Genomic DNA, 12,695 nt, shown 5'->3' with positions numbered 1-12,695 from the left:
ATTTCCTTCTTGGTGAGTTTGAGCCAGTCAGTTGTGTTGTGACAAGGTAGGGGTGGTATACAGAAGATAGCCCTATTTGGTCAAAGACCAAGTCCATATTATGACAAGAACAGCTCAAATAAGCAAAGAGAAACGACAGTTCATCATTACTTGAAGACATGAAGGTCAGTCAATCCGGAACATTTCAAGAACTTTGAAAGTTTCTTCAAGTGCAGTCGTAAAAACCATCAAGCGCTATGATGAAACTGGTTCTCATGAGGACCGCCACAGGAAAGAAAGACCCAGAGTTACCTCTGCTGCAGAGGATAAGTTCATTAGTTACCAGCCTCAGAAATTGCAGCCCAAACAAAAGCTTCACAGAGTTCAAGTAACAGACACATCTCAACATCAACTGTTTAGAAGAGAAAGCATGAATCAGGCCTTCATTGTCAAATTGCTGCAAAAAAAACACTACTAAATGATGCCAATAAGAAGAACAGACTTGCTTGGGCCAAGAAACACGAGCAATGGACATTAGACCGGTGGAAATCTTTGTGAGACACAGAGTAGGAGAACGGATGATCTCCGCATGTGTAGTTCCCACGTGAAGCATGGAGGAGGTGGTGTGATGGTGCTTTGCTGGTGACACTGTCAGTGATTTATTTAGAATTCAAGGCACACTTAACCAGCAAGGCTACCACAGCATTCTGCTGCAATACGCCATCACATCTGGTTTACGCTTAGTGGGACTATCATTTGATTTTTAACAGGACAATGACCCAACACACCTCTAGGCTCCGTAAGGGCTATTTGACCAAGAAGGAGAGTGATGGAGTGCTGCATCAGACGACCTGGCCTCCGCCATCACCCGACCTCAACCCAATTGAGATGGTTTGGGATGAGTTGGACCGCAGAGTGAAGGAAAAGCAGCCAACAAGTGCTCAGAATATGCGGGAACTCCTTCAAGACTGTTGGAAAAGCATTCCAGGTGAATCTCCTGGAATCTCCTCCTTTTTAAATCTCCTGTTTATCAAACGCATGGTGTGCGTCTGCACTCATACAGGGCAACCTGGGATATCCTTGTGTTGTGTCAGCAGGGTGTCTTGAAATACCTGCTTCTCGCTAAGCGCTGTGATCTTAGCCTGAAGTTCGTGGAGCTGCTTCTTCAGATCAGCATTCTGCAAAGGAAGGCAAAGCTCTTTTTAGGGCACTTTCATTCCAAACTCAAGCAATTCACATCCAGGTTAACATGAAAAGGCAGTTTGGTTCATTTAAACCTGACCAACAATTTACAACTGAATTTTAACACTTTTGTCGCATTCGCCACACTAATGCTTCACATGCACAAACATCTCCAAATAAATTGTATCTTATCAGTAAGAAATGTATGGGGCATCAGGTAGCCTAGCGGTTAAGAGAGTTGGGCCAGTAACCGAAAGGTCGCCGGATCAAATCCCCGACCCGACTAGGTTAAAAATCTGTCCATGTCCCCTTGAGCAAGGCACAGCCTTAATTGCCCCTGTATGTCGCTCTGAATAAGAGCGTCTGCTAAATGACTGAAACAAAATATGCAATTTGTTGGCAACATTTCCATGTCTACTAATAGCAAAAACAATTATTAATGATAAATGTCTTTACCTGTGGGTCCTGTTTCATTTGGGCGACCAGTTTCTGTAGAAGGATACAAAATGTCAGTAGAATAACAAATGCATTCAGGGACATTCCACAAGACTATACTACAGCCTGTGGACAGTGACACCTACAGGCACTGCATTTAACCCAGTGCACCTTCAGCATGAAGTGCTTTGAGAGACTAGTCAAAGACCACATCACCTCCTCCCTTCCCGACACACTCAACCCTCTCCAATTCACCTACAGCCCTGACAGATCCACAATCGCCATTGCACTGCACACTGCCCTCACCCACCTGGACAAAAGGAATGCATATGTGAGGATGCTGTTCATTGACTACAGCTCAGCCTTCAACACGATATTGCCCTCTAAGCTCAACACAAAGCTCAAAGGCCCTGGGAATGGCTCCTCCATTTGGACTTCATGATGGGCCATCCCCAGGTGGTGAAGGTAGGCAACATTACCTCCTCCATACTGATCTTCAACCTGGGGTCCCCACAAGGGTGCGTCCTCAGTCCCCTCTTATACTCCCTGTATACTCAGACTGTGTGGCCTCATACAGTTCTAACTCCATCCTCAAGTTCGCTAATGACACGACAGTAGTGGTCTGATTACCAAAAACTTTGAGACGGCCTACAGAGAGGAGGTAGGTACTCTGACTCCGTGGTGCCAGGTAAACAACCTCTACATCACTAAAACAAAGTAGCGGCTCGTGGACTTCAGGAGGAACCAGCCTGGGCAGGCCCCCATCTTCATCAACAGGGCCGCACTGGAGACGGTCAAAAACGTTCAAGTTTCTCTCCAAAGAGCTGAAATGGTCAAACCATACGGACACCATGGTGAAGGCACGGCAGTAACGCTTCAACCTCAGGAGGCTGAAGAAATTCGGCCTGTCCCGAGGGCACTCAGTGTTCTACAGGAGCACCATCGAGAGAATACTGTTACGGTAACTGCACACATCCGCCTATGGACCTTCTTACACACCAACAACCCCCTCCCCCCACAGACATTTACCCTGTCCCCATCCCCCTGTGGACATGTATCATTGTTACAGTCGTAAATGTGTATATTATTACTTTTATTATTGTTTCATGCATTTCTCTTTTGACCTGCACTGTTGGTTAGAGCTCAGAGTTTAAGAACTTCACTGTACCCTGCAATTACATCTGTGACCGTGAGCATGTGACTAATACATTCATCTAATCCTGTCCCATACCTAATTGTGACAGTGGCAATCATTCAGTTTGAACAGGCATAACACTGAATAGCATATAGTATAAATATGATTATTATAATTTGAATATCAGATTAGGAGATTACTTTATAAATAGTGAAATGTGACTTCTTACATAGGAATTACTTACCCATACACTTTACACCCATACATTTTACATCCAATTTTATAAAGAAACTGCAGAGATATTAAAATGTCCTACTCATCCTGCAGAACAATTAACACAAACAAAAACTAAATACAAAAAAAACAGCGTGGATAAGGGTTGTAATAAAAAAAAATACATATAAAACTAACCCCACATGCCAAGGTCACCCTAGACCTTCATAAACTGGGTGCTAAACTCTGGTTCCTATCGCTATGAGGTGATTGGGGACATTACTTAGCTGGCCTATCAAAGCGCTGATGCCAGGTCTACTCTACGTGGCTGACCACTCCTCTGGGAGATGCCTGTTCAATGTGCTGAGTGTGGTTATGGGACTTTAGGGACTGAGCTCACTATAAGATGCTGGCCTGACCTGCTAGTTACTCAACAGCAAGGAGGCTGAAGACCTGGCCTGCATCCCAAATGGCACACTATCCCCTATCATTCTCTCTTTCTCCCCTTACCCATCTGTCTATCGCCTCCTTTGAATTCCATGCTGTCACAGTTACCAGCCCTTTCAAGCTTAACATCCTTATCATTTATCGCCCTCCAGGTTCCCTTGGAGAGTTCATCAATGAGCTTGATGCCTTGATAAGCTCCTTTCCTGAGGACGGCTCACCTCTCACAGTTCTGGGTGACTTTAACCTCCCCATGTCTACCTTTGACTCATTCCTCTCTGCCTCCTTCTTTCCACTCCTCTCCTCTTTTGACCTCACCCTCTCACCTTCCCCCCCTACTCACAAGGCAGGCAATACGCTTGACCTCATCTTTACTAGATGCTGTTCTTCCACTAACCTCATTGCAACTCCCCTCCAAGTCTCCGACCACTACCTTGTATCCTTTTCCCTCTCGCTCTCATCCAACACTTCCCACACTGCCCCTACTCGGATGGCATCGCGCCGTCCCAACCTTCGCTCTCTCTCCCCCGCTACTCTCTCCTCTTCCATCCTATCATCTCTTCCCTCTGCCCAAACCTTCTCCAACCTATCTCCTGATTCTGCCTCCTCAACCCTCCTCTCCTCCCTTTCTGCATCCTTTGACTCTCTATGTCCCCTATCCTCCAGGCCGGCTCGGTCCTCCCCTCCCGCTCCGTGGCTCGACGACTCATTGCGAGCTCACAGAACAGGGCTCCGGGCAGCCGAGCGGAAATGGAGGAAAACTCGCCTCCCTGCGGACCTGGCATCACTCCCTCCTCTCTACATTTTCCTCTTCTGTCTCTGCTGCTAAAGCCACTTTCTACCACTCTAAATTCCAAGCATCTGCCTCTAACCCTAGGAAGCTCTTTGCCACCTTCTCCTCCCTCCTGAATCCTCCTCCCCCTCCCCCCTCCTCCTCCCTCTCTGCAGACGACTTCGTCAACCATTTTGAAAAGAAGGTCGACGACATCCGATCCTCGTTTGCTAAGTCAAACGACACCGCTGGTTCTGCTCACACTGCCCTACCCTGTGCTTTGACCTCTTTCTCCCCTCTCTCTCCAGATGAAATCTCGCGTCTTGTGACGGCCGGCCGCCCAACAACCTGCCCGCTTGACCCTATCCCCTCCTCTCTTCTCCAGACCATTTCCGGAGACCTTCTCCCTTACCTCACCTCGCTCATCAACTCATCCTTGACCGCTGGCTACGTCCCTTCCGTCTTCAAGAGAGCGAGAGTTGCACCCCTTCTGAAAAAACCTACACTCGATCCCTCCGATGTCAACAACTACAGACCAGTATCCCTTCTTTCTTTTCTCTCCAAAACTCTTGAACGTGCCGTCCTTGGCCAGCTCTCCTGCTATCTCTCTCAGAATGACCTTCTTGATCCAAATCAGTCAGGTTTCAAGACTAGTCATTCAACTGAGACTGCTCTTCTCTGTATCACGGAGGCACTCCGCACTGCTAAAGCTAACTCTCTCTCCTCTGCTCTCATCCTTCTAGACCTATCGGCTGCCTTCGATACTGTGAACCATCAGATCCTCCTCTCCACCCTCTCCGAGTTGGGCATCTCCGGCGCGGCCCACGCTTGGATTGCGTCCTACCTGACAGGTCGCTCCTACCAGGTGGCGTGGCGAGAATCTGTCTCCTCACCACGCGCTCTCACCACTGGTGTCCCCCAGGGCTCTGTTCTAGGCCCTCTCCTATTCTCGCTATACACCAAGTCACTTGGCTCTGTCATAACCTCACATGGTCTCTCCTATCATTGCTATGCAGACGACACACAATTAATCTTCTCCTTTCCCCCTTCTGATGACCAGGTGGCAAATCGCATCTCTGCATGCCTGGCAGACATATCAGTGTGGATGACGGATCACCACCTCAAGCTGAACCTCGGCAAGACGGAGCTGCTCTTCCTCCCGGGGAAGGACTGCCCGTTCCATGATCTCGCCATCACGGTTGACAACTCCATTGTGTCCTCCTCCCAGAGCGCTAAGAACCTTGGCGTGATCCTGGACAACACCCTGTCGTTCTCAACTAACATCAAGGCGGTGGCCCGTTCCTGTAGGTTCATGCTCTACAACATCCGCAGAGTACGACCCTGCCTCACACAGGAAGCGGCGCAGGTCCTAATCCAGGCACTTGTCATCTCCCGTCTGGATTACTGCAACTCGCTGTTGGCTGGGCTCCCTGCCTGTGCCATTAAACCCCTACAACTCATCCAGAACGCCGCAGCCCGTCTGGTGTTCAACCTTCCCAAGTTCTCTCACGTCACCCCGCTCCTCCGCTCTCTCCACTGGCTTCCAGTTGAAGCTCGCATCCGCTACAAGACCATGGTGCTTGCCTACGGAGCTGTGAGGGGAACGGCACCTCAGTACCTTCAGGCTCTGATCAGGCCCTACACCCAAACAAGGGCACTGCGTTCATCCACCTCTGGCCGGCTCGCCTCCCTACCACTGAGGAAGTACAGTTCCCGCTCAGCCCAGTCAAAACTGTTCGCTGCTCTGGCACCCCAATGGTGGAACAAACTCCCTCACGACGCCAGGACAGCGGAGTCAATCACCACCTTCCGGAGACACCTGAAACCCCACCTCTTCAAGGAATACCTAGGATAGGATAAAGCAATCCTTCTGCCCCCCCCCCCCCCCCCCCCCTTAACCTGTTGGGGATGGGGGCGCTGTTTAGACTATTTATGCTAATGTGGCTAATTTTTTAAACGGCTTCCCACAAAATCCTTGATCGTACAATATGCATATTATTATTATTATTGGATAGAAAACAGTCTATAGTTTCTATAGGAGTTGAAATTTTGTCTCTAAGTGGAACAGAGCCCATTCTACAGCAATTTCCCTGACATGGAGTCAGATTTGAGAAACGTTGGCCACTTTTCTGAAGTCATTTAAACGGGCACTGTCGTTGCTATGACTATACGGACACTTCTTACGTCTTCCCCTGGATGCCTTTACGTGATGACGATTCCAACGGGCTCGATTGCTCGTTCACAGGCACTACAAATGAAAAAAACCTTTAGCTAGCAAGTCTTTTCTTGCTGCGTAACGCGCGTGGAAGACACCGACCCTCTCCTGTTCCAAGCATTAGTTTAGCCTGTTATATTTCTCCGGTCATCTTTTCACTCGTTATAGGAGTTACAAACATCACAAAGTAGTTAATTTAAAGCGTTTTATAGCAATTTATATCCGTTTAGTGCGATTTTGGGACATTTATTTTTGCAACGATGTGAAAAGTTGGGAACGCTTTTCAGTTCATCCCGAACGTAGTTGACATTTCCACATGGCAAGAGGACAGCTTTCCACCAAAAGACGATTTCTCCCAAGAAAGGATCCTTTGCCCAAGATACTGATGGAAGAACAGCTCAAGGTAGGACATTTTTATTATGATAAATCGTGTTTCTGTCGAAACATTTTAGTGGCTTAGGACGCCATGTTTTTTGACGTAGCTTCGCTTGGCGCAAACTGTATTGAAAAGTAAGGATAAATTAAAAAATGTAATAACGCAATTGTATTAAGAATTAAATTGTCTATCAATCCCTGTCCACCCTATATTTTTTAGTCACGTTTATGAGTATTTATGTATAAGAGTAGATCACTGTCTAAGTGGCGCAAGGACAAATTCTGACCAGCTGAGTTACATTTCACATTGTCTAACCATGATTTTGGTGGCTAAATATAAACATTTTCGATCAAACTGTATATGCATGTTGTAATGTGATGTTACAGGAGTGTCATCGGAAGAATTCTGAGAAGGTTAGTGAAAAAATTAATATCTTTTGGCGATGTTGACTTTTATCGCTCACTTTGGCTAGAATCAATGCTGGGCTGCTAATTGCTATGTGCTAAGCTAATATAACGATTTATTGTGTTTTCGCTGTAAGACACTTAGAAAATCTGAAATATTGTCTGTATTCACAGGATCTGTGTCTTTCGATTCGTGTATGCTGTGTATTTTTACGAAATGTTTGATGATTAGTAGTTAGGTAAACACGTTGCTCATTGTAATTATTCTAGTCCATTTGTGATGGTGGGTGCAATTGTAAACTATGCCATATACCTGAAATATGCACTTTTTTCTAACAAAACCTATCCCATACCATAAATATGTTATCAGACTGTCATCTAATGAGTTTTTTTGTTGGTTAGGGGCTATAAATATCTTAGTTTAGCCGAATTGGTGATGGCTACTGGTGTTGGTGGACAAATAAAAGATGGTGGAATATGCTAATGTGTTTTTAGGTAATAGATGTACATCTTTACATATTGTGTCTTCCCTGTAAAACATTTTAAAAATCGGAAATGTTGACTGGATTCATAAGATCTGTGTCTTTCATTAGCTGTATTGGACTTTAATGTGTGAAAGTTAAATATTTTAAAAAAATATTTTTTTTGAATTTCGCGGCACTGGTTTTTCAGTGGGGGGGGGGGGGGTGTGCCGCTAGCGCCACGCTGATCCTAGACAGGTTAAAAGATTTAGAGGCACTATTGTAAAGTGGCTGTTCCACTGGATGTCATAAGGTGAATGCACCAATTTGTAAGTCGCTCTGGATAAGAGCGTCTGCTAAATGACTTAAATGTAAATGTAATCTATGAGCCCTGGTTAAAAGCAGTGAATAGGGTGTCATTTGGGACGCATGCCTTATCATAGCACATACAGAGGAGAGAACCTCCATTACACTCATGCTTACTCACTAACGAACATGGAATACAAATGGATGCCTGATGTTGAAACATAGGGACAAATCCTAACTTCCCACTTGAGTCAAATTTGAACCTAGTCATGCATTGATATCAAATGGGAGACAAAGTGAAAATTCCGCTTAAGTGGACGTTTGGAATCGCCCCATAATGCAATAGTCTTCAGTGGATCTTCTCAATAGCACTCTTCATAATAGTGGTGACCACATAATAGTGGTGACCCTCAACATTTGAGTTAGCCCAGATGATTAAAAGTATTTTAATCATTTGCAGGCCTAACAAAGAGCCTGAACACAGAGCAGATGAACAACAAATCAATTTTAAAACCATCTAGGGATGTTTTCCTCCTACCTGATGGACTTGAATTTCCACTTTCAGGGCCTCCTGTAATGTTTGTAGTTCCATCATTGAGCCAGTCAGTGTGCCAATCAGTCCGGGGAAACGTTCAGCCTATGTACAGAGACAGAGGGGGAATGGCGAACACATTAAAATAAATCCCCTTTATTTCTCACAAATACTACATTTTGTTATATGGTGTATTTCTGTAAAAGTTGAATGAGTGGTTTCAAGCTTGCAGTAATAGCAACCAAAAATAATGAAAAATTTCCAAACAGGGTCCAACGGTAACATATGTTCTCTCACTGGCCCTGTCACGGCCAGTTGTCCAAAAATCTACTGGCCCGGAAATGGTGTAGTTTTTAAAAGGCACTGGGCCTAGTAAGTCTTTTTTTTAAACCTCCCGCTTTGGGCTGGATGTGTCAATGTGTACTTTATACATGTATAATCTATGAGAATAATTACTGTCCAACCTCAATTAGCCACGAAATCCCTAGTTTGCTTCCAATAAACAGTCGCTTTCAATTTCCGCCATGTGGGCCAGGCCCCTAGCGATTAGAGTTCCTGCCATTTGAATGACAGCTAGCAAGATGCACACACAGCGGAGCGAGAGAGAGCAATGACGTAATGCACATATCTGCACATACCGTATGTGACGTAGTACGCAATTTTCTGGGACCCCTTTTGGCTTGTGAGCGCTACTTTCACCACTACTGGCTAAAAAGTATACAAAAAAGGTACCAGAGAATCTCTAATAGGCTACATTTGGTTACTATGACGTGTATAAAAAAACTAATATAATTTCCAAATTTAAGTCATTACTATATTCTTTAGAATAGTATGCCATTTTTAGATGTTCTTTTACATCTCAAAAAAGGACACAACCCCTTTAAGACAAATGTGTTGAAAAGAGATAACCTGGCTAGAGTAAGCTAGCCAAGACAAATGTGTCTTTTTGTAGTTTTCTCTTTGCAGGCTAATCAACAGTAGCCAACACATTGCAAGCATCTTCACTATTGAAGCTTAACTTTTGGAAATCGCTTTCCCTAGCTAAAATAAATCAGCTCAGCGAGTAGATTGATGGGCACTTCTTTTTGCTCTGGACAGCTCACGTGTGCTGTGTGAAGGCATCAACTTATATACGTCTCGAGAAGTTGCGACTCGCAGGAGTGTGGTGGTGCTTGAATGAATGGCCAATCATATTGCTCAAATATAAATGGCATGACTTTTCAGCGTGTAGTTTTCAATGGTAGACTATGACAGAGCAGGTAAATGTTGAACTGGAAAGCAAAAATGCACTGAGAAGTTGACTGGGCCTGTGACTGATGAGATCCACTGGCCCAACATGTTTTTACTGACCACGGGCCAGCGTTAACGTCGGACCCTGTTTCCAATGCGGTCACACAATCCATGATGGCAACCATTTTGTTGGCAATATGTGGAGAGTTCAAACAATTACACTGTCCCCATCGGACTCTGAACATAATACTCATTAGGTTGTAATAACGACTTGGTTTTCTACTTAACCATGTACATCACAGAGAATCATGTCCATTGAGTACAGTGCATTACATAAGTCCAGAAGGGAATACATCTTGGTAACAAAGCAAGGTTATGAGTCAAACGGCCTCAAACAACAGCTATTCACTTTTTGTTTGAGTCTTTTAGGATATTCATCACCATAGCCTTGGACGTACAAAAAACAGAATGACGTAACCTTGTGAATGTTAAAAATGGTGAGGGAATGAGCTAATTAACTCCATATCTTACCTTCACACCGTCTCCAGGTTGAATACCATCCAATTGAAGCATTAAAGAGCCGCTGTATGCAAAAAAGAAAACGACAAAGTTACAGAATTTTTACAATTCACGTTTCAGTAACAAGACAAATGGGTTGTCTATTAGGGTACACGGTTTCCAACAGAAAACAAGCCTATGTTTTTGGATAAGTACAAGAAATTCTTCCCCCGCCGTTGTCCTTTTTCAAAGAGGGTAGCCTATGATATAACGTTATTATTATTATAACCAGGGGTTGCATTAGCTTTCAAAAACTTATTTTAAACCATTTAACCTGCATTTATATTGAAAGTCAAGTGGAGGTTTTTTTAACTTTATTTTTTGCAAAAACGATAAATAGAAAGAATGTAGCCAGCTACATATCCTAATGTTTTGCTTGAAGTTAATCTATCATTTTAACCTGCTACCTGAGAAAACCCACAGTCGTAGCCAAAAGTTGAGAATGACACAAATATTAATTTTCACAAAGTTTGCTGCTTCAGAGTCTTTAAATATTTTTGTCAGATGTTACTATGGAATACTGAAGTATAATTACAAGCATTTCATAAGTGTCAAAGGCTTTTATTGACAATTACATGAAGTTGATGCAAAGAGTCAATATTTGCAGTGTTGACCCTTCTTTTTCAAGACCTCTGCAATCTGCCCAGGCATAATATCAATTAACTTCTGGGCCACATCCTGATTGATGGCAGCCCATTCTTGCATAATCAATGCTTGGAGTTTGTCAGAATTTGTGGGGTTTTGATTGTCCACCCGCCTCGAGGATTGACCACAAGTTCTCAATGGGATTAAGGTCTGGAGAGTTTCCTGGCCATGGACCCAAAATAACTATGTTTTGTTCCCCGAGCCACTTAGTTATCACTTTTGCTTCATGGCAAGGTGCTCCATCATGCTGGAAAAGGCATTGTTCGTCACCAAACTGTTCCTGGATAGTTGGGGGAAGTTGCTCTCGGAGGATGTGCTGGTACCATTCTTTATTCATGGTTGTGTTCTTAGGCAAAATTGTGAGTGAGCCCACTCCCTTGGCTGAGAAGCAACCCCACACATGAATGGTCTCAGGATGCTTTACTGTTGGCATGACACAGGACTGAAGGTAGCACTCACCTTGTCTTCTCCGGACAAGCTTTTTTCCGGATGCCCCAAACAATCGGAAAGGGGATTCATCAGAGAAAATGACTTTACCCCAGTCCTCAGCAGTCCAATCCCTGTACCTTTTGCAGAATATCAGTCTGTCCCTGATGTTTTTCCTGGAGAGAAGTGGCTTCTTTGCTGCCCTTCTTGACACCAGGCCATCCTACAAAAGTCCTCGCCTCACTGTGCGTGCAGATGCACTCACACCTGCCTGCTGCCATTCCTGAGCAGGCTCTGTACTGGTGGTGCCCCGATCCCGCAGCTGAATCAACTTTAGGAGACGGTCCTGGCGCTTGCTGGACTTTCCTGGGCGCACTGAAGCCTTCTTTACAACAATTGAACCGCTCTCGAAGTTCTTGATGATCCGATAAATGGTTGATTTAGGTGCAATCTTACTGGCAGCAATATCCTTGCCTGTGAAGCCCTTTTTGTGCAAAGCAATGATGACGGCACGTGTTTCCTTGCAGGTAACCATGGTTGACAGAGGAAGCACAATGATTCCAAGCACCACCCTCCTTTTGAAGCTTCCAGTCTGTTATTCTAACTCAATCAGCATGACAGAGAGATCTCCAGCCTTGTCCTGGTCAACACTCACACCTGTGTTAACGAGAGAATCACTGACATGTTGTCAGCTGGTCCTTTTGTGGCAGGGCTGAAATGCAGTGAAAATGTTTTTGGGGGATTCAGTTCATTTGCATGGCAAAGAGGGACTTTGCAATTCATCTGATCACTCTTCATAACATTCTGGAGTATATGCAAATTGCCATCATACAAACTGAGGCAGCAGACTTTGTGAAAATGAATATTTGTGTCATTCTCAAAACTTTTGGCCACGACTGTACACCAGAGGAAAGTACCGGAGAAAAGTAGCCTACACATCAGCCAGAGTGCTGTCTGACATTTCATCTGAGAGGAGAAGTGCAACTGAAGCGCAAAAATAGTCCTTTTACAGTAATGATAAGAAGCGAACTCTGACTGAAGCCGAGCAGAATTTACAATAAAAAACATTATAGATATGCGTTTACAAAACACAGCAAGATATTATTTCTGCGTTTATCTTTCCTTTTCTGCATGATAAACGTAGAATCCTGAGTTAACTTCTTGAGAATACAGGGGGTGCTGTTTTCACATTAGCATAATTGCCTCTACAGATAAAACTGCCTCTTATTCAATTATTGCTGTTACTATATGCATATAACCATATGCCATTGGATAGAAAACAAGCTATGGTTTCTAAAACCGTTCCAATTTTGTCTCTGAGTCAAACACAGGTCATTTCACAGCACTTTCCCTGAGCCAGAAAAAGATTGCAAGATGTGTAT

General features: G+C 44.4%; 1 protein-coding gene across 6 annotated transcripts in view; it reads right to left on the bottom strand.

Annotated features, from left to right (window-relative positions):
* phf21ab (PHD finger protein 21Ab) overlaps window positions 1-12,695 on the bottom strand; it is a 71,981-nt gene that overhangs the window by 43,461 nt on the left and 15,825 nt on the right. For all 6 annotated transcript variants that reach the window (XM_055934846.1, XM_055934843.1, XM_055934848.1 and 3 more), the window contains exons 3-6: window positions 10,216-10,267; window positions 8,461-8,559; window positions 1,618-1,650; window positions 1,092-1,157 (exon numbers count right to left, since the gene is read on the bottom strand). In XM_055934846.1, coding sequence (XP_055790821.1) covers window positions 1,092-1,157; window positions 1,618-1,650; window positions 8,461-8,559; window positions 10,216-10,257 — 240 coding nt within the window. In that variant the 5' untranslated portion in view covers window positions 10,258-10,267. The remainder of the gene's footprint in view (window positions 1-1,091; window positions 1,158-1,617; window positions 1,651-8,460; window positions 8,560-10,215; window positions 10,268-12,695) is intronic.

The sequence above is a fragment of the Salvelinus fontinalis genome, chromosome 9 (assembly GCF_029448725.1).
Source record: "Salvelinus fontinalis isolate EN_2023a chromosome 9, ASM2944872v1, whole genome shotgun sequence".
In the NCBI taxonomy this organism is placed as follows: domain Eukaryota; kingdom Metazoa; phylum Chordata; class Actinopteri; order Salmoniformes; family Salmonidae; genus Salvelinus; species Salvelinus fontinalis.
Note: the sequence above shows the minus strand (reverse complement) of the source record. Positions and strands in the feature narration are given on the sequence as shown.